This window comes from Bos taurus, chromosome 10 (genome assembly GCF_002263795.3).
Source record: "Bos taurus isolate L1 Dominette 01449 registration number 42190680 breed Hereford chromosome 10, ARS-UCD2.0, whole genome shotgun sequence".
NCBI lineage: Eukaryota > Metazoa > Chordata > Mammalia > Artiodactyla > Bovidae > Bos > Bos taurus.
Genome location: NC_037337.1, coordinates 56,587,863 through 56,611,892, shown reverse-complemented (window position 1 = coordinate 56,611,892; position 24,030 = coordinate 56,587,863). Strand labels below are relative to the sequence as shown.

The 24,030-nt window shown below is 35.8% G+C and overlaps 1 protein-coding gene across 1 annotated transcript in view; it reads right to left on the bottom strand.

Annotated features, from left to right (window-relative positions):
* WDR72 (WD repeat domain 72) overlaps positions 1–24,030 on the bottom strand; it is a 225,745-nt gene that overhangs the window by 168,647 nt on the left and 33,068 nt on the right. The window contains exons 3-12 of the mRNA XM_002690898.6: positions 22,480–22,586; positions 16,546–16,624; positions 15,310–15,481; positions 14,597–14,673; positions 13,467–13,586; positions 12,342–12,487; positions 11,864–11,960; positions 5,804–5,954; positions 4,930–5,175; positions 2,038–2,258 (exon numbers count right to left, since the gene is read on the bottom strand). Of these exons, the coding sequence (XP_002690944.1) occupies positions 2,038–2,258; positions 4,930–5,175; positions 5,804–5,954; positions 11,864–11,960; positions 12,342–12,487; positions 13,467–13,586; positions 14,597–14,673; positions 15,310–15,481; positions 16,546–16,624; positions 22,480–22,586 (1,416 nt within the window). The remainder of the gene's footprint in view (positions 1–2,037; positions 2,259–4,929; positions 5,176–5,803; positions 5,955–11,863; positions 11,961–12,341; positions 12,488–13,466; positions 13,587–14,596; positions 14,674–15,309; positions 15,482–16,545; positions 16,625–22,479; positions 22,587–24,030) is intronic.

Sequence of the window (24,030 nt, the reverse complement as noted above, 5' to 3'; positions counted from 1 at the left end):
AATAATAAATTTCTCCTCTCCTTTTTAAAGGAGCCTGCAGAAATTCTGAGGAGGGGGGAAATCAAAAATGACAGGTGATATACGGGGAGGCTGGACTTGTAGAATGGGGCAGATGGCACTGTTGCCCAACTATTACCTCGTGGAGAACCTGCCCAACCCACAGCTTCTAGAACAGACAGCCCAATGTACTTCAGGAAATTCACACACACATATAACACAAGAAAATAACATGTGAACACAGATTCTATGGCTCGAGTAAACAGTAGACCCCTACTAGGCCAAGTGAATTCTCTTTTCTAGTCATTTGAAGTTGTAAAGCTAAAAGAAGTCATAGGAAGCGGCAAGATAAAGGAGTAATCACAGAAAAGCAGACCATACTGGGGCAGGGGATTCTAAGAGTAACCTTTGTTTCTGAATTTGAGTTCAAGTTCCACTGCAGATTCTGCTGTAGTGTTTTTGTTTTTAAACTTTTTATTCTGTATTGGAGTATAGCCGATTATGGAGGAGGACATGGCAACGCACTCCAGTATTCTTGCCTGGAGAATCCCCATGGACGGAGAAGCCTAGCGAGCTACAGTCCATGAGGTCATAAAGAGTCGGACACGACTGAGCATGCGCCCAGGAGGAGGAGCGGTTTCTCCCCCAAACTCCCCTCCCATCCAGACTGCCACATAACATTGAGCAGAGTTCCATACGCTTTACAGGAGGTCCTTGTTGGTTCTGTAGTATTTTGTCTTGGATGCCTAAGGATTGCCTTTTATGTCCTTTCAATAAACTCCCCTTTTATTTGGCTTTGAATGTGTCCTGATCTTTGGAGCTCTTGAAACTGATTTGGACTACTATCCTGGAGTCTAAAGGAAAATATATATTTTTTTAAAAAAGGAAGAACTTCAGGAATAAAAGACATATCAAGGTATCTCAAACCACCAGACAGTTGTTTTTTTTTTGGGGGGGGGGGGGAAGGGGTTGTAGGGCTTACTTAACTTTGTTTTACTATTTTGTTTAATCATTTCTGTTCCTGAAATACTGCTTTATTTTTTTCTTACTACAAAAATATAGTGCGAGTTATCTCTGGTTTTACTTTGGAGCTGATTTTTCATAATATTATTGTGGAGAAATAATTTTTGCAAGTCAGTCAATTAACATAAACTCAAAGAACTCAAAACATGTTTGTTCATATTTTATCAAAGATATCAGCTTTATGAAGGCTGAATTTAAGCTGACATTGCATAAGAAGATTATATCTGAAAATATTTCCTTTCCTCAGCATAAGGTAGACGCTCATAAATTTGACAAAGATAAATGTTGAAAATATTTGTTAAATAAACAAAAGAGCAAATAAAAATCTATTTAAGAAAAAGAAAATGTAATGATCATTTTTATTATTAAATTGTTAAAGGCAAAAGTTAATTTTAATTTACAATTCCTATATATTTATTTTTCCATTGATTGTCCATTGAGTGCATGCATGCTAAGTCGCTTCAGTTGTGTCTGACTCTTTGTGACCCTATAGACTGTAACACACCAGGTTCCTCTGTCCATGGGATCCTTCAGGCAAAAATACTGGAGAGGGTTGCCATGCCTTCCTCCTGGGAATGTTCCCAACTCATAGATGGAACCTGAGTCTCTCATATTCCTGCACTGGGTGGTGGGTTCTTTACCACTAGCACCATCTGGGAAGCCCTCAGTGTCCATTACTTTTTATTTAAAAAGAAAAGATAATTTCATTAAAAATTAAGATGTAGAACTAGGGGAAAAAGGGTAAGTAAGTGTAAGTTAAAGAGAGTTAACTGACTTTTGTAAAGGCAAGAATTGACGAGACTTTTGCTTTATAGCCGCATTATCTGTATAAGCTGTAAAAATAATAGAATTCATAACAAATAAGAAAAGAAATTCATAAAAATCACCCAGTTGTATTATGGGTATTTTTTCTTTTCCGTGGAACTACGAGATATTTTTCCTTAGAGCTTTTAAATGTTCTGCAATGTTATATAACTTAAGTTTATGTGTTACGTTTCACTCTTCATCTTAACTTACTTTGAAATTCTCTGGGGACATCAAAAGACTTGTTACCAGGCCAGCTTGCAAAAAGAATTTATGCAAAATTTCTTCAGTAAAGATATTCCACAAGATGACCCATGAGTCTTGGTCCCCAGATACCAGCCAACTTTGGTCTAATTTTGAAGAGAGACCATGTGGGTAAAGCAGGGAAGTAACACTGTGGTGATGACCTTTGAGAACTTTCTGAGGAAGGGAACCTGGAAAACAACCAAACACCAAATAATAAAAGAAAGTTACTTTTGTTCAAGAAATAGTCCTGAGATTTTCTTTTATAAATTTTTAGTGTAAGAAAACTGCACATAATTAGAAGTAGGCAGTTGACTAAGAAAATTAATAAACAACCCTTTGTTGTTGTTTAATTGCTAAGTTGTGTCCTACTCTTTGCAGCCCCATGGACTGCAGCACACGAGGCTTCCCTGTTCTTCACCATTTCCCAGAGTTTGCCCAAACTCACATCCATTGAGTCATGATGCTATCTAACCATCTCATCCTTCGTCGCTTCCTTCTCCGCCTGCCCTCAATCCTTCCCAGCATCAGGGTCTTTTCCATTGGACCATAAAGAAGGCTGAAGAATTGATGTTTTTGAACTGTGGTCCTGGAGAAGACTTTTGAGAGTCCTTTGGATAGCTAGGAGATCAACCAGTTAATCCTAAAGGAAATCAAACCTGAATATTCATTGGAAGGACTGATGCTGAAGCGGAAGCTCCAATACTTCGGCCACCTGACGAGAACAACCCTTGGATTATTTCAAAAGGCAAGTGCCTCACTACAAGCTAGGTCATGCTTTTGATAGAGTACTGAAGCTGGGTGTTCAAAGTCTACTAGTTCTTCAAGGATGTGAGCAAGTTACCAGTTCCAGTGCCAAGAAATAGCAAACTCTGTCATAAAAGAGTGACAGTTCATACCTTCTGTGTCTACAAAAGTAATCTCAGAACATTTCTGCTGTCCTTTAAAACAACACAATCACATCTAGTATAAAAGAAAACCAAAGTTTCACAGAAGTATTTTTGCTTCAGAAGATATTACAGATTACCTAGTTCTACCACTTCATTTTACTGATAAGGCATCTGAGGCTCAGAAGGGTTAAGTGACTTGAATGCGAGTGTGAAGAAACACAGCATAATGTTTAAGAGCATAGCTTTGCTATTAAACAAATCTGGTTTTATTTTTCTGGGTCTGTCGGTTACTAGATATGTCACCATGGACAACTTGCTTTTTCCCTCTAAGCCACAGGTACTGCATCTGAAACAGTACGACAAAATAGCCCTTACTTCACACAAGACAACTATGTGAAATAAAATAATGTACATAATTTCTTAGCATTGGCACTTGGTAGGAAAACCTGGGTATGAAAACCTGGGTATTTCATACCATAGCTATAGTAGAACACAAACTTCCTGATAGTTTCCACCCTTCTTCTTCCTTCATTATTGGCTAAACTCAAAAAAATTAGAGAGGACCACAGACCACAATCTCTTTTTATTTACACTGGGTCCCAAAGAATCATTATTACTTCTTCTATTCCATCAGACACCTCTGTATTCTATATCCACTAACAAACCGAGATGAATATTAATTCAAATGCTACCAGTCTAATGTAGGCGTCTGCTTTTTTTCTGGATAAGATAAATCAGCCGAGATAAAATATGCTAAGGTCTTAAGCTTTTTTACTAACTTTTAGCATCAGCCATTGAGACACAGAGCAATAAGAACACTGTTGTCATTGTTGTTTAGTCGCTAAGTTCTATCTGACTCTTTTGTGACCCCATGGAAGCCCGCCAGGCTTCTCTGTCCTCGGGGATACTCCAGGCAAGAATATTGGAGTGGGTTGCCATGCCCTCCTCAAACAAATTTATCTACACAACGCCAAATCTCAGTCACCTCTATATTTCATTCTTTTACATAAGACAACTTTCTGAATAATGGTCTTTACTTAATAGATTTCTGCTGTTGTAATGCACAAAGGTATATAAAAACATATTTATATTTCATTGACACAAAAATGAAAAATGAAAATAGGAAGATACCACTTTTTCCTGACTGGCAAATGTTAAAAAGTTGAATAGAAGTTTGGCTAAGGTTTGAGGAAAAAGGCATTTTTATATATATATATGTGTTAGTGGATACACATGTATATTGATGTGTATATCACATGTGTATATTATATGTTTCCAACATAAAATGTTTGGAAAACATTTTAAGATATATTTTCAAATATTTAAAAATATACATAAAATGCATAAAAATACATATCAAATATTTAAAAATTTAAAAATATACAAAAAGGTTGATCTAGTAATTCTACTGGAAAATAATTCTACATATATACCCACATATATGTGCAAAGAGAGTTAATTTTGCATTGTCTATAGTAGCCAAAGGCTAGAAAAAATCTTAAACACACATCATAGAAGATTTTTCAAATTAAAATTCAATTATTATTAATCATTTAAAATGAAGTCATAAAGAATGTGCTCCAAAATATTTTATTAAGATTTAAGAATATTTTAGTAAAATATGTAGACTGTGGTTTCATTTTTATAATACAACTAAAAGAATGTATACCGCTATCTTGTAATATGCCTATATATGCATAGGAAATTTTAGAAAGGGTATAAAGAAACTTATTAGCACTTGTCTTTGGTGATCTTCCTGGAAGATCAAATAAGGAGAGAAATTTATTTCTCATCATATAGTCTTCTATTTGACTTTTTAAAAAACCTTTATGTGTTTTACTTTAGAATTAAAACATGCACAAATTTACTAGCAAATGCCTACAATTTTTTAAGCTTCAGCAATCTTCTTAGTACAGCTTATTAGTTGAAGCTTAGGTAAATTAAATAAATAGGGTCAAATAAAATTCAAGACCTTTTAGTAAAGAACCGCCTTCTAGAAGTCCTGCTTTGGCAGCATTCAAAGCCTGTGTAATGAAAATTGTCCCATCTTCACAGCCACATATTAGTTTATCAAGACTTGGAACATACTCTGATGAAGTGACAACCACAGTTTCATTCTCATCTTTAAACCCAGAGAAGTAGTCACTAATAGTTTGTGATGTGGTAGAATGCTTATCAAAATTATCTTGAAGGGTCCAAGTGGTAGTTATTGGTATCTCTAAGAAGAAAACACACAAAAGGAAAAAATTTGGTTTATAAATTCATCACAGATATAGAAAATATTATCAAGGCACCATACCTTGGGGCACACAGAGGCTCTTTTGCCATCCTAATAGTGTGCTATAGGCAGAAAGTTCTCCTGCTATGCATTGTTTTCGCTCCAAATGCTTTTTTATTGGTTCTCTCTCCCTTAAGGAGCCTCAGAAGAATAGATGTGTATTAGTGGATTCATTTTTAGACTTAAGTAACTGAAAAAGAACTGAGAAACTCTTTCGAATAAAGAAATTAGTTGAAAAGGAATACAGGATATGGAAATGACAAATTCAAAAATACGAATGTGATCTATCAGTCTACCCTGTATTCATATTGTCAACATTCATTTCAATTCAATAAAACATCACTCACAGTAAGCTGGTGTTAATTTGAATTACAGTGGCCACACTACTGAATAAGATCTCTAAGCATCATGTTTATGCCTATATTTATGTTAGTATCTAATGCATAGTGGTGCATGAGAACGTCTTCTTGTTTGTAGCCTCCTATTACTTAACTTGAAAAAAAAAGCACCAGATTAATTGTAAAGTATTTCTTAAAAGACAGGTGATTAGAAATAGAATTTGTCTTACCTCTAGGAGAACCATCAAACTTGGACACAGGAACATCAGGGATGTGCCACAAAGTAATTCTTCCAGAGACTTCTCCAGAGAAAAGTATCTTATAAAAAGGTTCTTTCCTTTCATTTATGTAGCCCATAACAAAAGGAAGGCTCTGGTCCAACTAAAAAAGTGAACAGTTATGTAAAAAAAAAAATCTTTCAAAAAAAGGTCTATATAATGGCAGCCACTGCTTTTAAATGAAAGAATAAGGCTTCATGGATGAACTAAATTATTTCCATTTATTCCCACTGTTTCAAAGTTTCAAGTAAATTTAGGAAAATAGTCTCTTACTCAAGACAAAACAAAAAACATTTTTATAAAATAAGAAGCAAAGTCATCAGCTAGATTTCAGAGCATTAATAAGAATAGCTAACATTTATTGAACATGTTCTGTGTGAATATTACACATACTGTTAGGGGCTTTGCATGTATTCAAGTTAAATAATCCTGTGAAGTTGGTACTATTACTATCCTCATTTTACAGATGAATAATCAAAGACGGAAGAGGTTAATTTATCTAAGGTGGTATCGATAGCAGTGGGCTTTTCAGTCTAGTAATTACGACTCAAAAGCCCATGTGATAATGACAGTGGTCTACTGTGCACTGAGGAGGTTGATTTCTTTCTGCTCCTTCAGTTCCAACTGTCACTTAAAATAGCAACAACTAATATTTGTATGGTAATTTTGTGGTATTAATGTGCTTTCTAATTTTTGTTGACTATTTTTCATATATAACATATTTGATTTCAAATTAGGCCCCAACTGGCCCCAAAGAAAATGAATCCATAACTTATATATATATATATATATATATATGTATGTATGTATATACATATATATAATATATACTATGATATTAGTATAAATACATGCTATAATTTACATAAATATATATATTATATATTTATGTGTATGAAGATAATTTTGTTGAGACACAGAATGAATATTGGGCATCAAATATGCTTTCACTAGTGAATGGGCCTCGAATCTTCCCAGTACCTCACTGCAGTGTAGATGTTCCTTGAGCAGACATGTATGTAGAGATTATGCACAACGGGTCAAAATGATTAAGTGATTAGAAAAATGAAAACAAAACCCTCTTTTCATGTACAAATAAAAGGCACCCTGAAAAGAAAGCCAAGTGCTGGTGCTAGAAATAAAAAAGTCTAAGAAAGTGATAGTTTCTTGTCAGAAAACACATGTTTGAAGGCTCAGATATTTCAGTGAAAAAATTCTATAATGTATTTCTAGAGAATATTAAGGGCCAAAATATCACTACATTTAATCCTTACAGCAAAGCTACAGAGTAAATAAACATTATTATTTCTCTTATAGAGATAAAGAAACTAAGATGGGAAGAGAATAAAAAAAGTAATTCAAGACCAAGATATGTAATCCTCTAAAGTCTCAAGAAATAAGAGCATTGAAGAAAAACAGTTTCAATGAAGTAAGTTCCCTAAATCTTTTTTTTTTTAAGATTCAGAAGGCACTTTGGAGTCTTATACTTCTCAAGGCCATCAATTTTGTGTTAGAAATGGTGTTGGTACAGTTTGATTATTGGCCTCTCAAACTCTCTCAACCTTTGGGAACCTTAAAATTGACTAGCTCAATTTTCTCATGATTTTGATATGAAAATGAAGCTGCAGAGAGGCTGAGCAGTTACTCAAATTGGTGGTGGCATATCCCCTCAAAGCAAAATGTGCTGCCCCACTAGCCCATTCTCCCCAGACCGCTCTTATCCCCGATACCCTCACTTCTGTACTGCTGCTGCTCACTTGCTCATACCCACTCCTTGATGCCTCAAATCTCCTCCTTTCTAGTAGTTACCTCTTGAGTTCAGCTGAAAACTCCCTCAGAGCCGCTTACCATGTGATTCTCATCACAAGAAGTGCCTATCCTCCAAGAGGTAATAAAATAGTCATTAACAGTGAATTCTCTTGGGATAAATACCTGGATTCAAATCCTGGTTTTAGCTCATACTAAACTCTATTACCGGAGAAGGCAATGGCACCCCAATCCAGTACTCCTGCCTGGAAAATCCCATGGATGGAGGAGCCTGGTGGGCTGCAGTCCATGGGATCCCTGAGGGTTGGACACGACTGAGCGACTTCACTTTCACTTTTCACTTTCATGCACTGGAGAAGGAAATGGCAACCCACTCCAGGGTTTTTGCCTGGAGAATCCCAGGGACGGGGGAGCCTGGTGGGCTGCCGTCTATGGGGTCACACAGAGTCCAACACGACTGAGCCACTTACTTTCACTTTTCGCTTTCACGCATTGGAGAAGGAAATGGCAACCCACTCCAGTGTTCTTGCCTGGAGAATCCCAGGGACGGGGGAGCCTGGTGGGCTGCCGTCTGTGGGGTCACACAGAGTCGGACACGACTGAAGTGACTTAGCAGCAGCAGCAGCAAACTCTATTACAAGAGCCAATTACTTCATTTAGACAATTTACTTAACCTTCCTGTATCTCTTTTTCCCCTAACTGTGAAAGAAGGCTAATAAATAAAAGCACCTACTACATAGAATACTGTCAGGATTAATGAGTTGATAACAGTAAGTACTTAGAATGGTGGTGCTAGTGGTAAAGAACCCTTCTGCCAATGCAGGAGTCAGAAGAGACACAGGTTTGATCCCTGGGTCAGGAAGTTCCCATGGAGGAGGGTATGGCAACCTACTCCAGAATTCTTGCCTGGAGAATCCCACAGACAGAGGAGCCTAGTGGGCTACAGTCCATAGCATCGCAAAGAGTTGGACACAATTGAAGCGACTTAGAACACATGCACAATAAATAGAAACCTTTTATTCTTAATATCCATTCTCAGAATAAATGAGAAATTCACTCCAAAGTCCATTCCCAGACTCTGGAACCAAATTGCCTAGGTTCAAATCTTGTGAATTAACCTCTCTGAGCATCAGTTTCAAAATGGGGTCATGGTGGAAATGCATGTACATAAGACCATGTGTGTTTAACAATAATAAAGACTCAAAAAAAAAAAAAAAAAAAGTTACCTATCATCATTGTCATTGTCATTACTCTTAGTTCATGCTCCCAAATTCCTTATCTGCAATCTTCAGGCTGTTTCTATCCTATCTACTTCCACCTCAACACTGCAGTCTTACTCCACAGCTAAGACCTTGGAAAGCCCAGTTCCTCATCTCAGCAGTCAGGATCCCTGCTATAGTCTTCTATGATCATCAGCTATGATTTGAAGCTAGGGAGGCTCTCATAAAGCTGTTGGAATAAAAGATGAGTCCTTATTCTTGCTACTACAACTCCATCAGCAGATAAGCCCCTGGTGTCCCATGAGAACATGCTATTGTCAAACAAGCAGATTCAATTCTATGGCATCACTCCAAAAAACATGTTTATAGAGCATAATTCCATTGTATCCATTAACCTCAGCTCCCTACACCACAAAAATGCCTTATTACCTTGTAATTGTAGGAGGCACTAAGAAGTCTTATATTTAGTGAATATTGGTGATGTTTTGAATAGGGAGAAACTGAATTTAGTTTCGTGGCTAGATAAAGGGCAATTAACAGTCTAAGTAGACCAGCTTCTTTTAGTTTCAGATTATTCTATTCATTTTCATTAGCTTTCAGGTACTTGTAAGATACTGAAACAAGTACTTGTAAGATATTGAAATAGCTGTGGTTGTCTAAATAAAAATTATATATCAATAGAAGACTCACAAATCTGTGTCTTCACCTTTTGAGACATAAAGAAAGGCAGCTTCCTCTAAAATTAGTATTTTTTAAAGTTAATTTGTAATTGTTTTTATTTTTCTTCATAGTTATGCATAGCATTGATACCTGCAGTAGAGCAGAAGCTCTTAAAGGACATTTCTCATATCTAGCTTTTAGGGCAAAGTGTGCTATGTAACGGAGAAGGCAATGGCACATCACTCCAGTACTCTTGCCTGGAAAATCCCATGGATGGAGGAGCCTGGTAGGCTGCAGTCCATGGGGTCGCTAAGAGTCGGACACAACTGAGCAACTTCACTTTCACTTTTCACTTTCATGCACTGAAGAAGGAAATGGCAACCCACTCCAGTGTTCTTGCCTAGAGAATCTCAGGGACAGGGGAGCCTGGTGGGCTGCTGTCTATGGGGTCACACAGAGTCGGATACGACTGAAGTGACTTAGCATAGCCTAGTGCTATGTAAAAATGCATTCAGGAACTAAAAAGGAAGAATGGGAAAGCCCTTTTTAAAAAATAACTTAAAATGCCTTTTTAAGCAAGCCATAATACTGCTTTTGTGATCAACAGCAAAACAAAGCTCTACTGCAACCCACAAATTCCTTTAGAAACAGGGCTCCACACCATAACTCTAAAGTTTGCCTGTGCCCTAATGGCACTTGGAGTTTTAATTTTCAGTTGACACTACTTAATTAAGTTTTTGCAATAAAACCTCACAGGTATGTTAAAGAGATAATACTGAACTATAGGATTTGCAACAACTATGCTGCCTGCTTAAGCAAACCGACACTGTAAAAAGTAACATACTTCCTTGGCTGACACATCAATAATTCAGAACTCCTCCATTCTCCATGAAATACCTTTTGGAGAATTAACTGATGACTAAATCCAGTAGGAATATTTTTGGGGGCTCCAAAATCACTGCAGATGGTGACTGCAGCCATGAAATTAAAAGACACTTGGTCCTTGGAAGAAAAGTTATGACAAACCTAGACAGCATATTAAAAAGCAGAGATATCACTTTACCAACAAAGGTCCATCTAGTCAAGGCTATGGTTTTTCCAGTAGTCATGTATGGATGTGAGAGTTGGACCATAAAGAAGGCTGAGTGCCAAAGAATTGATGCTTTTGAACTGTGGTGTTGGAGAAGACTCTTGAGAGTCCCTTGGACTGCAAAGAGATCCAACCAGTCCATCTTAAAGGAAATTAGTCCTGAATATTCATTGGAAGACCTGATGCTGAAGCTGAAACTCCAATAGTTTGGCCATTTGATGCAAGGAGCTGACTCATTTGAAAAGACCCTGATGCTGGGAAAGATAGAGGGCAGGAGGAGAAGGGGACGACAGAGGATGAGATAGTTGGATGGCATCACCAACTCAATGGACATGAATTTGAGTATACTCCAGGAGTTGGTGATGGACAGGGAGGCCTGGCATGCTACAGTCCATGGGGTCGCAAAGAGTGAGACACGACTGTGTGACTGAACTGAACTGAAATCCAGTAGGTTAAAAAAAAACAACTTTCATTGACACTACTAAAGTAAAATAGCTGCTTAAATTTTCAGGCTTCATAGAGTGTCAAAGATATAATTTAGTCGAGTAAAAGCTCACAATTACATCCTCAACTCTTTGCCAAGAACCATAATTTTATTTAACAAGAAACTTTATACAGAAGAATAGCTAAATGCATGTAAGAATGATCTCAATATACAGTTAAGTAAAAAAAAAAAATCAGGATATGAGCCATTTGATAAAATTTAAAAATTAAAGTAGATGCTTCAAAATGTTAATAACTTTGTATCAAAATATCTATCAAAAGGGTTAGTGGAAAACGTGTGTGTGTGTGCGTGTGCGCGCGCGTGTGTGTGTGTGTATATATGCAGACAGCAAGAGAAAGAAAGAGAATGAGAGAGAGAAGAAATAAATATGGCAAATGTTGATGACTATTGAATCTAGGTAAAGGGTATGTGATTATGTACTATTCTTATAGCCTTTCAAATATTTGAACATTTTCCAATTAAAATAAGTAAATACATAAAATAAAAAACTTATAGTGAATATTTATAGTGATAAAATTAGAACTTTTAATTTCTCCCTTTTTTAACATTTATCATTTTTCTATAATAAGTATGTATTGTTTAGTTAATCAGACTTAAAAATAGATTTCTTAAAGGCAAAGATTTCAGTAACCATTAACAGTTAGATTTAATTTTCTCATTAACAACTTAATGTGATGCTTCAATTCAATTTTTTCAAGCCAGACTCTGTTACAGACAAAGTAACACTTATCTGAAACAGCTTTGATGCAGTCACTCTCTTCTTGCATTACCTTATTTTCCTGCACAGAAGTAGAGCACAGTAAATGAGGATAAATGGTCTCTTTAAGCAGTGTTCCATCAGCAGGGTATATGCTTTTTGAAAGCCCACTGCATAGCAAAATATAAAAAGCAAAGTTTAGAACTTTGGGGTTCTTTATTCAGTATTTTCCCCTCCCACTTTCAAAAGCCGGATGGTACCATTCAGTTTTCTAAACTCTAGTTAGAAATTGTTGGGTTAATAATTACAAGTGACTTTTTGAAAACCCAGCACCAGCTGTACAAGTTATACATGGTTAATCTCATTCCTTCATCCCCTGCTGTTTTATACAAAGGCTAAAGCCTACCAAGCCCAGAGTAAATCTTCTAGTGCCAAAGTTGTTTTGTTCTGGTTTTTGATCATGGGCAGCATGCGGGGATTTTTCCATAATAAACCTCCCAAAGTTCATTTTCTACCTGAATGTTTTGTATGCCGTTTCCATCTGAGCCCACCTGTTCAGCAGCTGATAGATATAACTGTGACCATCTTCTGTCCAGATGATGATTCTGTGAGCAGCAAGCACTTCTCCACCAGCAAAGAACTGCCCACTCCCACTAACTTCAGTCCAAAGAAGGGAAAAATCACAATAATCATAAACCTAAAATACAGAATGAATGATGCTTGTTAACAAAAGCTTCTAATCTAATCTACCAAGGAGAAAGATAAAGTATGCTTATCAAGACTATTTAGATGACAGTGTTAAAACAACAACCAATTAAATATTAGTAACAGGCCACAATGCATTCATAGACCAAGATAATACTTCATTAGTGCTTATTTTTTCACATTTACCCTAGGTAGGTTTCAGTGGATAAACTATCTATCTGACAGAAACCTTCCAGAAAGTGCTTCATAAGTACAGAGACCAAAATCATTAAGCACAGAGACCAAAACATCCCAAATTTCCTATATAATTTCATTTTTTCCATATGGATAGTCAAACATGAACATTTGAAAAATTTATTACACACAAAAAAGTTAATACAGTAGAAATCCTAAAGTACATGTTAGGCCATGTACTTTACATTTTACTTCAGAAATATATTATAGGCCTTTAAGTAAGACAATGTAGTTTTGTTAACTGAGCCAAGTATATGAAATATCAGAGAAAAAGAGGATGCTGTCAAATGATAGTAACTTAGCTTTCATTTCCTCTTGGAGATGTTGGTGAATATAGTCACAAGAAAGGAATCCCTAAAAACAAATTTAATGACAAAGCAGGAAAAGAAAAAAGATCTAAAAGTCAGACCAATGTATGTACAGAAAATATTAGCTTTCTTTTTAATACTAAAGTGTAGGCATCATTCTTTAATCTGAGATAAATGCTCATTATTATAATATTTTGTTATTCATAAAATTAAGATGTACTTTATATATACAATATCCCGGAAAGCAAAATGACCCAATTTGGGGAAGGAAAACTGATAAAAGTTGGTCATAAAAGACAAGTAATTCACTGCTGTCATAACAATATTGTAAAATGTTTGTATCATATTTAAAATATATTCTTCTAATTTTTCCACTAAACAAGATAAAAATCAAATTGCATTTGTGTTTATTATGTTATTTAATAATACCTTCCAACATTTAGAAAATACCACCAGTAGAAGTCTCTCTGTATATGTGCAAAATCGTATTGCTCGGCAGTTCAGGGAATCAAGAAATTTGGATTCCTTTTCATAAACATCTTGCTTTTCCTTCAAAAGGAATAAAATTACATTAGTACTAGTTGTAGGTAATTTATATCAAACTGCATGAAAAGGCTCCTCCCCTGTACACCTGAAGTAGATCACACTATTATTATAAAAAAGCAGCCAATTTTTCTTTTGAGTTTTCTGAACTAAGAAGCTACTTTGCAAAGGAAACCGTAAAGAGGAAACCCAGTTGAATTCAAGCATTCATTATATACAATAATTCAATAAACATGCTTTTGGGGAATATACTGTAGGATACTGAAAATGTAAAGATATGAATAACATTGACTTTTAGATGTAGCAGAAAGATAAAACCATGAAAAGTAAAAACAATTTGTTAAAAACTTTTGAAGTATCTTAATTGCTAAAGTAGAAGAACAAAATATTTTGAAAAGACAAAAGGTGATCAGCACAGAATACTTAGAATACTATGTTCTTAATGTTTCTGATACTGCTGGGTATGTGTTGGTCTCAGGATACCAACACAATTCCCATGCTATGGAATTTCCCAGCTAAGAAATTCTGAAGGATAGCCCAGAGCATGAGGCAGCTGAAAGAATTCTGTCAGGAGCACAAATACTGTGACTGCTGTTTCGTTCATCACCTCAACTTGTAGCCTGATGCCAGAGAGCAGGTGAACAGACTGGACTCGCAGTCTATGTTACCCTCAGTCATTCGTAGTAACCGCCCTGCCACTGCCACTGCTCACACACAGCCAGAAGAAAGGGAGTCTTCTGTTGCAAGGGACAGAGAAATATTCCTCTATGATGGATTTTTTCAATTAAAATCAACGTGTGTGTATGTGTATGTGTGTGTGCATGCGTGCATGTGTGTGTAGATAAAAACGTGTGTATACATATGGAAAAAAGGTTAGGAGAGATACCATCCAATTGTTACCAATGCCCACAGCTTGGAAAAGAGATAGGGAAAAGTACACAGAAGTACTTCTAATTTTAAAAATTTCAATACATATGCTTGAATTGGAAGAATAAAGGATAAATTCACAAGCCAACCTGAATGCTGTTGATAGATGAAGAAAGATCCCATACTTTGAGCTCACCAGCTACTGATACGGCCAAGAGAGAATCTTCTGTAAAAACAACAAACACCACATGTAAACTGATCACTGTTATAACCGGTTGCCCTGAAGATCATTTCATAGTCATTTAAGGATTATCCAAGGCTACATATGTAGAAAATACTAAATTTTTTTTAAAAAATAAAAGAATAACCATTTTAGGTCACATTCTAAATTTGTCTTAAAATTTCAAAGTCATTCCATGTAAAAGGAGAGCACCACTGAAAGCCGATCCATGTTGCAAACCACCACGGCGGCAATACGGATTACACCTTCCTGTTTTGGAAATAAGTAAGGAGCTAGCCTTCCCTCCTTACAGGAACTGAATTCTCTTCTTATCTAGAGGAATTCAGCACAGCAAGTCCAAGAGTCCGGTTAATCCACAACAAACCTCTGCTTGTCACTCTTAGAATGTATCAAGCAGAACTGGGGCATGGCAACACTGTGTCTCCTCTCCCCACTTCATCTTGACCTCTTGCTGACTTTCCAGTGATTTGAACCACTGGGATGGGTGTTCTCAGTTTCTCTTGATCTGGCTTAGATAAACACAAACACACATTCTGAACTCTTGCCCAATAATTTAACAAATAATTCGAAGGTGATATTTTCAAACGCTGTCCCTAGTGTTAGAGAATACCTAACTATTACCTTGAATTGTCATGGAGTGAACAATGCATATGCAGTTGATCCAATCAGGAGACTGAGATGACACGAAGGTGTGAATAATAACCAAGCTTTTGGCATCAATTATAAGAACATCTTGATATTCTCCACAACACAGAAGCCAGCCTTCTGTCATCCGGGCTGAGCAGTGGTAATACTATGCAAATGGAATTCAAAACAAAAGTTTAATTATCACCTGCAATTAACAGAATTTTGGATGTGGTGAAGACTTCTGTTAATTTTAATTTTATCATCTATCAATTAAGGTATTAGGCTGAATAGCAACCAAAATTTATTTTAGTTCAATGATTGTATACTTCTGAAGGGTTAATTTTGCACTTTATCTTGCTTATATTTCATCATTTTTTCTGGAGAAGGAGGAGGGGTCTTTTAAGAAGAAGCAAGTTTAGTCCAAATCATGGAAAGCTCATAATTATATTAATTCTGGAATGCTGTGTGGAACTAAACAACAAAAACAGGTTTCCCATCCTAGCAATACTGTTATGTGTTAAGAAGAAATAAAAATGAAGAACTTTTGAGGAATTCTTGTGCCAAATAAATTTTAAGAATGGCTTATATCAAAATTTATAATCTACCCTTGACAATCACAATGCAAAAATTTTGATCCCAGAAAGGAGTTCATAAGTGATCCACTGCAAGTCATCAATGCTAAAAGCAATGTGTACAATGTAAAAAACAGTGTCAGTACCATTGGAATCATGCAGCTACTTTAAGTATATGTTTGGGGTCCATCTACCAAAAGTCCAAACCTCTTTTCAATACTGGGAAGTGATTATAAAGTGATTATTATTTCATAAATAAGAAATTCAGAACCTATGCACCCAAAAGAGGCTTAAATTGGAAACAAGGGAAAAAACTTTGCTTTATAAAACTGCCTGTTGATAAAATGGAAACAATTTTTGTGTGTGTCATTGTGAGTATATGTTTTGTAAATGTAACTAAGGAAAAATAAGGAAATTGTCTTTCAAATGTGTCTATGTTAGAAAGATACAGAAATATAAGAAATATTAAGAAAAAATGGTTAAGTAGTTACTCTGGGGAAAGAAAAATGCCAAAATAACAGAAGATAACTGACACTTCTAATGACAAAATAAAAATTCAAGAAAAGAATCCCTCTAAAGTCTTTAAACGCGTGCTAAGCAAATGATCTGAAGGCATTGTAGAATCTGGAGATATTCTGAAGGAAATGATCATACTTACACAGATTGCAGTGTGTCTGTAAGGAAGTATGGCCTTCTCCACGCACTGTCCATTGGTGACATTCCAAACACACATCTCCCTAGCAGAGATAACTTTGCATTATTCTCTGTCATTTCCACTCAATTGGCTGGAATAATTTTTGTGCCACCAAGTTTTTCTTTAGTGCTGCACTTAAATGCAGCCTGATCGTTTATGTGGCTTTTCGCTACAGATTACTAGGCAAGAAAATGTTGTGGTCATTAGCAGGGATGACATACTGTATCTGTGTCTTTTTGTTTGGTAATTACACCCTGCCACCAGCCTACAAGCCATATTTGAGTGCCAACCTGACCTCCAACCAATTGTGGGGATGCCGCTAACCAGCCTGGGAGAGTGACAGGACGGCAGTCTTTCTATGGAAACTGCAAAGTATTGAAAATGCTTTATTTTACTGAGCTTAAAACTACATATTCTGAAAAGCATAATACATCGTGTTGCATCTCTGGAGCTCAGGTATATTTTTGTAAAAATAAACAGTGCCACCAAGAGGCCACATTTGGTCTGTCATTGATACGCTTAATTCCTTCTCTTCTGAAATCCTGAAATCACCCTTGTCACTAAATAGTAAGAAAATTCTCATTTTTTCGAAAACTCTGCCTTGATTACATATATGTTATGAAGATACAGATACGGTTTTGAAATCCAGTTACAAATACATCCAGTGTAAAGCAGTTTAAATCTGTATGATTTCAGTTCACAAAAACCAGAACGGCTATTTCAGAGTTGTTTGGTAATATTCTTCAGTTTCAACACTTTCAACACATAAGCAAAATTTTCCATGGAAGAAAGGTGAAAGCTTTATTGGCTTAAATGGAGAGCTGCTATTAAGAAGCAAATGATATGGACCAAAAACAGTAAGTGCTGTATGCATTTGGTGTTTGCAGACTTTGAGTTTTTTTCTGGCCAAACACTGAGAATCAATCTTGAAATCAATGGTTCTCAACCTGAGCTGATTCTGCCCCACAAAGGACATTTGACAATGTTTAGAGACATTTTTGGTTGTCACAACTAGGAACACGATACTGGCATCTAGTGGGGAAGGCTAGGGATGCTGCGAAATGTGCTACAATGCTCAGACACGACAAAGAATTCTTCAGTGGCCCAAAATGTCATTAGCGTTGAAGGTGAAAAGTCATATCCTAGATATAGAACTAGATATATGTAGTGGTTTTATTTCTCTTTGTTTATATCAAACTGTAGGCCAGAAATAATTTGAGGTAACCTGGAAAGGCATGCACCTCAATAAAACAGGGGGAAAGTGAGTATATGTGTGTGTGTGAAAAATAAGACTGGGGAAAAGGTAGAAACTGAAATCATATCTCAAAAGTTTTACATATATATATATATATATATATATATATATAAAGAAATGGAACCTTAAGCAGCCATCAATATAAAATTTTAGCTCTACAAAATAATTTAAGTTCATCAGTGTGGTTCTCAACTCTAGCTATTCATCAAGCATCACCTGTGAATATTTTTTTAAAGTTTCCTCAGAGATTGTAATCTCGTGGCTCTGTGTTGGAGTCCTGGCATGCAGGGTTTTGCAAAGTTTTTGGTCAGTTAACTTGTTTCTAGATAACTCTAACTGTAAACCAGTGGCTCTAAATTCTGACTCTACATTGGAATTATCAGGGAGCTTTTTAAAAATACTGATGTCTGAGACCCAACACAGACATCAATCCAGGCTAATAAAATCACAGTTTCCAAGGTTGAAGCCTGGATATCAATAAAAGCTCTCTCAGTGATACTAATGTTTCTAAACTCTCTTGGATTCTAATGCTTTCCCTGTTTGTTTGCTTATCATGTTATAGTCTACCTTAAATTGGAAAAAAAATACAAAAACATCTTATAGTAAAAATTAACCCTTTGCCAATCAATTCTATTAAAGAAAGAAAAGCCAATTTATTGTACATCGAAAGTAGCATTGGCACTGAGCTGGAACTGCTCAGTTACATATCTAATAAGACATGAAAATTAACTATTAGAATGGACATTCTTTTTGTTTTCAAATACTGCTCCCAAACTTTATACATAGATTAAATCACCTTCGACTGTAAAAATGTAGTTTAACAATTTACAAAAATTTTTAAATTTCAGTGAAACGAAAAACACACTGGAAAAAAATCTATAACACACATAATTAGAATATTATTAAATTCCCACTAAAAATTCCTTTGCAAAGGGCCTTTTTTTCTTATTCAACTCCACATCCCCACCTGCTGCTGCTGCTGCTGCTGCTAAGTCACGTCAGTTGTGTCCAACTCTGTGCGACCCCATACGCCAGCCCATCAGGCTCTCCCGTCCCTGGGATTCTCCAGGCAAGAACACTGGAGTGGGTTGCCGTTTCCTTCTCCAATGCATGAAAGTGAAAAAAAATTCACTCAATGAATACATAAATCAGTCACTACTCTTTCATTCACTTTCTGTGTCTCAAAAATACACTGGTTTCTCTTGGCTCTATTCCTATGTTCATATTTGTGTGCTTACAACGCTGTTATCGTTGCTCACATTTTAATGAAGCATCTAGAGGGAAAGGAGATAAATATGAATGCTTGGTTTGCAATCTTGAATTAAAAATCCATTATATTCTTCAAATTCACTTTTGTTTTCAATAATACTTTTGGGTTTTCTTTGGCATTCTCAGGCTCCTATTTTCTTATGCCCACTTCTTCAATGTTGGTTTTCCTTTGATTTGTGTCTTAGGCTTTCTTATATTCTCATATTTCATACTCTCTCTAGATAAGTTATCTATTCCCATGGTTTCAAGTACCATCAACATGACATTGGAAGCCAAGGTCTCTTCACTGGACTCTAGATTTCCACAGGCAACTAGCAATTGCATGTTTCTACCTGGATGACTTGCAGGACTTCACACCCCTTGTTTTTAGAATGAGGCCTACTATCTTCCCTCCTGTGTTTTCATTCTTAATGAATATCATCACCAGTGAGTTTTCCAAGTCATTCTTGACCTCACACTTTCTCTCACAGCCCCAGATATGGGGTACCCACCATTCCAAATATATTCCTCTGAAATAGCAGCATTAGCACCGTCCAGGAACATATTAGAGATGCAAGTTCTTGAACCTCAGTCCAGATCTACTGAATCTGTACCTCTGAGAATGGGGCTCAGAAATCCATAAGTGGTCCTGAGAAAGGCTCAGATTTGATGAACACTATCTTAGAAGACTGTCTGCATGCCTGTCTCTCTAGTATCATCTCTTGCTGATGGTTGGAAGTTTTATTAATAAGTAATAACTCTATCAATGTAAAGCCTTTTTGTCTTAAGGTTTTATTAACTAAATATATTTACAAATATAATATGCTGATATAGCTATATTAACATTTTCAGCAGTATTTCCCTGATAAATCTCTTTCAATCCATTTCTTTTTAACTTTTATATATCCATATGCTGTTTTTGTCTTTTAAATTGTTTTACAATTTTACTGATGGGCTTCGTCCCTTTACTTAATTGAGTTACTGGTTTATTCAGATTTATTTCAATTATCTTATGCTGTGCTCTTTGTCTCATTTATTGTTGTTGTCTTAGGATTAAAGAACATTTTTTTCTTTTTTTAAATTGGAAGTTATATATTCTATCTTTTTTCATTTTTATTTTTTTTTGTTTGTTCTTTTAGCAGCTACCCTGGAAATGTCAGCATGTATATCTAGTTTAAAGTCTAAGGTTAATCAATATCTTTACCCACCTTTGTAACACCAGAGCATATGGAGTCTGATCATTATATTTATTATATACAGTTGTTGATTAGGATTTTGTGTATATATGGGGGAGATGGATGGGAGGTACATATGAACATTATTGTAATGTAATCTGTGTTTATTTAAATTTTCTAAAACTTTGCTGAGTTTTGTTCAGTATTCTTTGTTCCATCAGAGCTTCCTTCTGAAATCATTGTTCTTACTGAAAAATATAATTTAGATTTTCATTACTTATAGAGGGTCTGTTGGCAGTGAACACTCTCAGTATTTGTCTTAAGTGTTACTATTTTGCCCTAATTTTTTGAAGGTGTTTTTGCTAGAGATATAATTTCAAGTTGATACATATTTCCTCTCCACTTTTTGAAGATATTTCACTGCTATCTAGTTCTCATTTTATTGTTAAGAAGTTAGCTCTCCGTTTAATTAACATTCCTTTATAAGTAATCTGCTTTTTCTCACTGTGTACTTCAGGATCTCTTTTTCTTTGGCATTCCACCATTTCAACATCAGGGTCCAGGTATTTACTTCCTATATCTTAGAATTTATTTATCATAAAATTCAATGGGATTCCTGAATATTAGGATTTATGTCTACAGATGAAATAATACTAAGTGAAAAAAAACAAACAAACTAAGTCGGGAAGTAGTCATGATCAGCATGAATCTGATCATTTTGGAGGCAGAAATGCTAAGCCCACAGTCACTTCCTGGAACTTTTAAAAGCTAAAAAAAAAACAAAACAAAAAACATTGTTATTTGGAGAATGATTGGTCCAGCCTAGCAATTTTAATAAGTTTAAGTAAACTGAATTAGGATTTGCTAAATATGCAATGGCTAAAGTATAAATTGCTTTAGAAGAATCTCGTAGATGTAGGGTGTCAGACCCCAAAGAAACAGAGTTCTAGAAAATTCAAATCATCTTAGAAAATGAAGACCAACCAGATTCTCTAGTTCTTTAGCAATCATGGTTACAGGACTTACACAGCTGAATTCATCTATTATCAAGAATACGTCCATTAACCCCTAGTTTCTTTCCTGAAGCTAGGCTACCATGGACAAAAACTTCAAGGTGGAACACAGGTAGTTTTCAGATGTTTCTCACTCAGCTATTAACTTTCTCAGTTCTGCAAGTAGTGTCAGAAAAATTCACCATCCCCAAATTCTCTAGATCGGGAATAAATATCTCAGCTTGTGTGGCAGCCCTAGTGTACAAAAGGAAGGTGATTGTTTAAAAAGAATGTACTAAGGCATTTCATTTGAGCCTTATTCAAAGTCCCGTCTCTCTAAGAATAACAGTTATGGCTTTGCTATAATCTATGAGAACACAGGTATCTCTTTGCTGTCTGTACCACTAGCCTTTTTGTTAAACTATTCCATTTCTAAAATTAAACACTTGATTCCTCACTGTTCTTTTGTGCCTCAGAATTCAAAGCCATAGAATTTCTCCTTGGGTTAAAATTTTAAAAGGAGGGAATTCTCTTCTTTCAACCAGCAACCTAATCCCTCGTTCACTAACTCATGCTGAATGGATTCTGCATTCTGGAGTATACTTTGCCAAATATCTCTTCGGCACAGAAGTTCATAGTAGCTCTTCCATAAGTAGGGCTTTTTCCTACAGCTAAGTCTTATTTCATTTGAATAAACCTCCCTCCATGAAACTGCACCCAATCACTATGTTCCTTCTCCTTCTCACTTCCACACCCCCACTAACAAGTGAGTCCTCTCCTCTGTTTGTTTTAAAATAATATCAAGCAAGTGTACAACATAAAGATTGTAACTGCTGAATTATTTTACAAAACTATGAAAGCTTGCATGGGTTTGCTTAATAGCTCAAAGGGAGTTACTGCATGAAAAAAAAGACAAGTGCTCAGACTTTTCCATTTTGAATTCTATACTAAGCAGCATTTTCCAGCATCCTTTACATAGTGAAGCTGCCACAAGGTCTGATAAGCACGTTGGGATGTTCAACGATTGGGAGTTATAATATTGATTACTTTCCTGGGGACTGTCACACAAGTCTTAATCAACCATTCAAGATCTGACTTTTCTTATATGTAAAAGGAACATGTTAATCACTAAAGTTTCCTTCAGCTCTAGATTTCTGTATCCCATTAGAGTGCTTTTGTAATGGACACAGAATGGAGAGGGGTACACAGTCTCACATATCTTACTTACCCGTTTTCAGCAGCACTAACTACAAAGGGCTGTTTAGAGAAGTCTCTCGCTCTTGCCAAACACATCACTGAAGCTGAGTGACCAAAAAGAAGTTCTTTGGCAGAAATCTGAAAATGATGACAGTAAACTTTTAAATAGTGGTAAACTTTTTAGTTGAAGAATATAATATGACATTATAAAATTACTCATAATTCTAATTAGGAAATGGTCTTTGTTTCTGTTTTACATAAGTTTCAGGAAAAATATCAAAATCCCCAGGATAATAAACTTCTAGATAAAGGAACTATGTTATATACACTTTTCATTTGTTTTTTTGGTTTTGTATCCATCATGAAGCCTAGATGATGGCCAGACCTGTTTTACAAGATCTAGGTTTTGAATACAAATAAATCAGTGTTGATGTTTATTATGCACAAAATGTACCTCAACGGATAGTAGCAGATTTATGCACAGATTTCAGAATTCAGGAATGGGTTTACAAAATAATGCAGAGAAAATATTACCTTTCCTGTAACCATTACAATGCTTTACTTGAAGTCCTGCCTCAGAAATAATGAAAATGAACTTTCGACTTTAGAAATAAAATTTTAACTAAGCTATTATTTAAAATGCCATTTTTTTCCTCCTATATGTGAATTTTTAAAATGACACCAAAGACTAATTCTTCCATTATCTCATATGTGAAAGAAGTCTATCCCCCGTAACACAACATATCAGAAGAACAAATTATTTCATAACATAATTCTCTGCTTTCATCTTATTTCTATACTAATCAGAAATACTTCTTTAAAAGATCTGTTATCAGAATAAATTTCTAGTGCTATAGAGAGCATTTTGTAGTTGGTTATAATCGCTTCCAATCCAAGTTCTCGATCTTCTTCCTGGGAATACTGGTTGCATCTCAGAAAACAGCATGCTGTGTTTCCCCATCATCACATTTGGGAATGCACACCTCTATGAATTTAACCCCTTTCCTCTACATTACAGGCCAAAATAAGCAAGATTCAGGGCAAATCAAGGATACTCCTCCTCAAGAGAAAAACCACTATGGACAAAATATCAGGACACAACACCACTGCCCTTTATAAGAAGTCCTCATTCTGCTACTAAATCTTCATGTGTAGTTGAATACACTGTGACAATTCACTATAACCTACTCATTTTATCACACATGCTGTGTGAAGAATAACAAAAATATAATTTTACAGTCACACAGAGTCAATTGTCATGATGAAATCTAGGGACCTTTACTTCTATTCTTGCGCTCCCATTCTTCGAAGTGTTGGTCTCCCTCACTCCCAACTCAGGTACTTCTAATGGCACAAATAAGAAAGGGAAAAGAATACACAACATGATGAGCATATACCATATTCCAGGCACTTGTGCAGCCATCAACAGGGTTTAATCCCGATCTCACAGTTGAAGAAATTAAGGCTCAAAGAGTAGAAAAAGTCAGTTGCCCAACACCACAGAGTTGGTAAATACCAGACCTAGGATTTGACCAAGATATTCATTCTTTGTCTCTACTCAACATTGCTATTCATTTTGTCA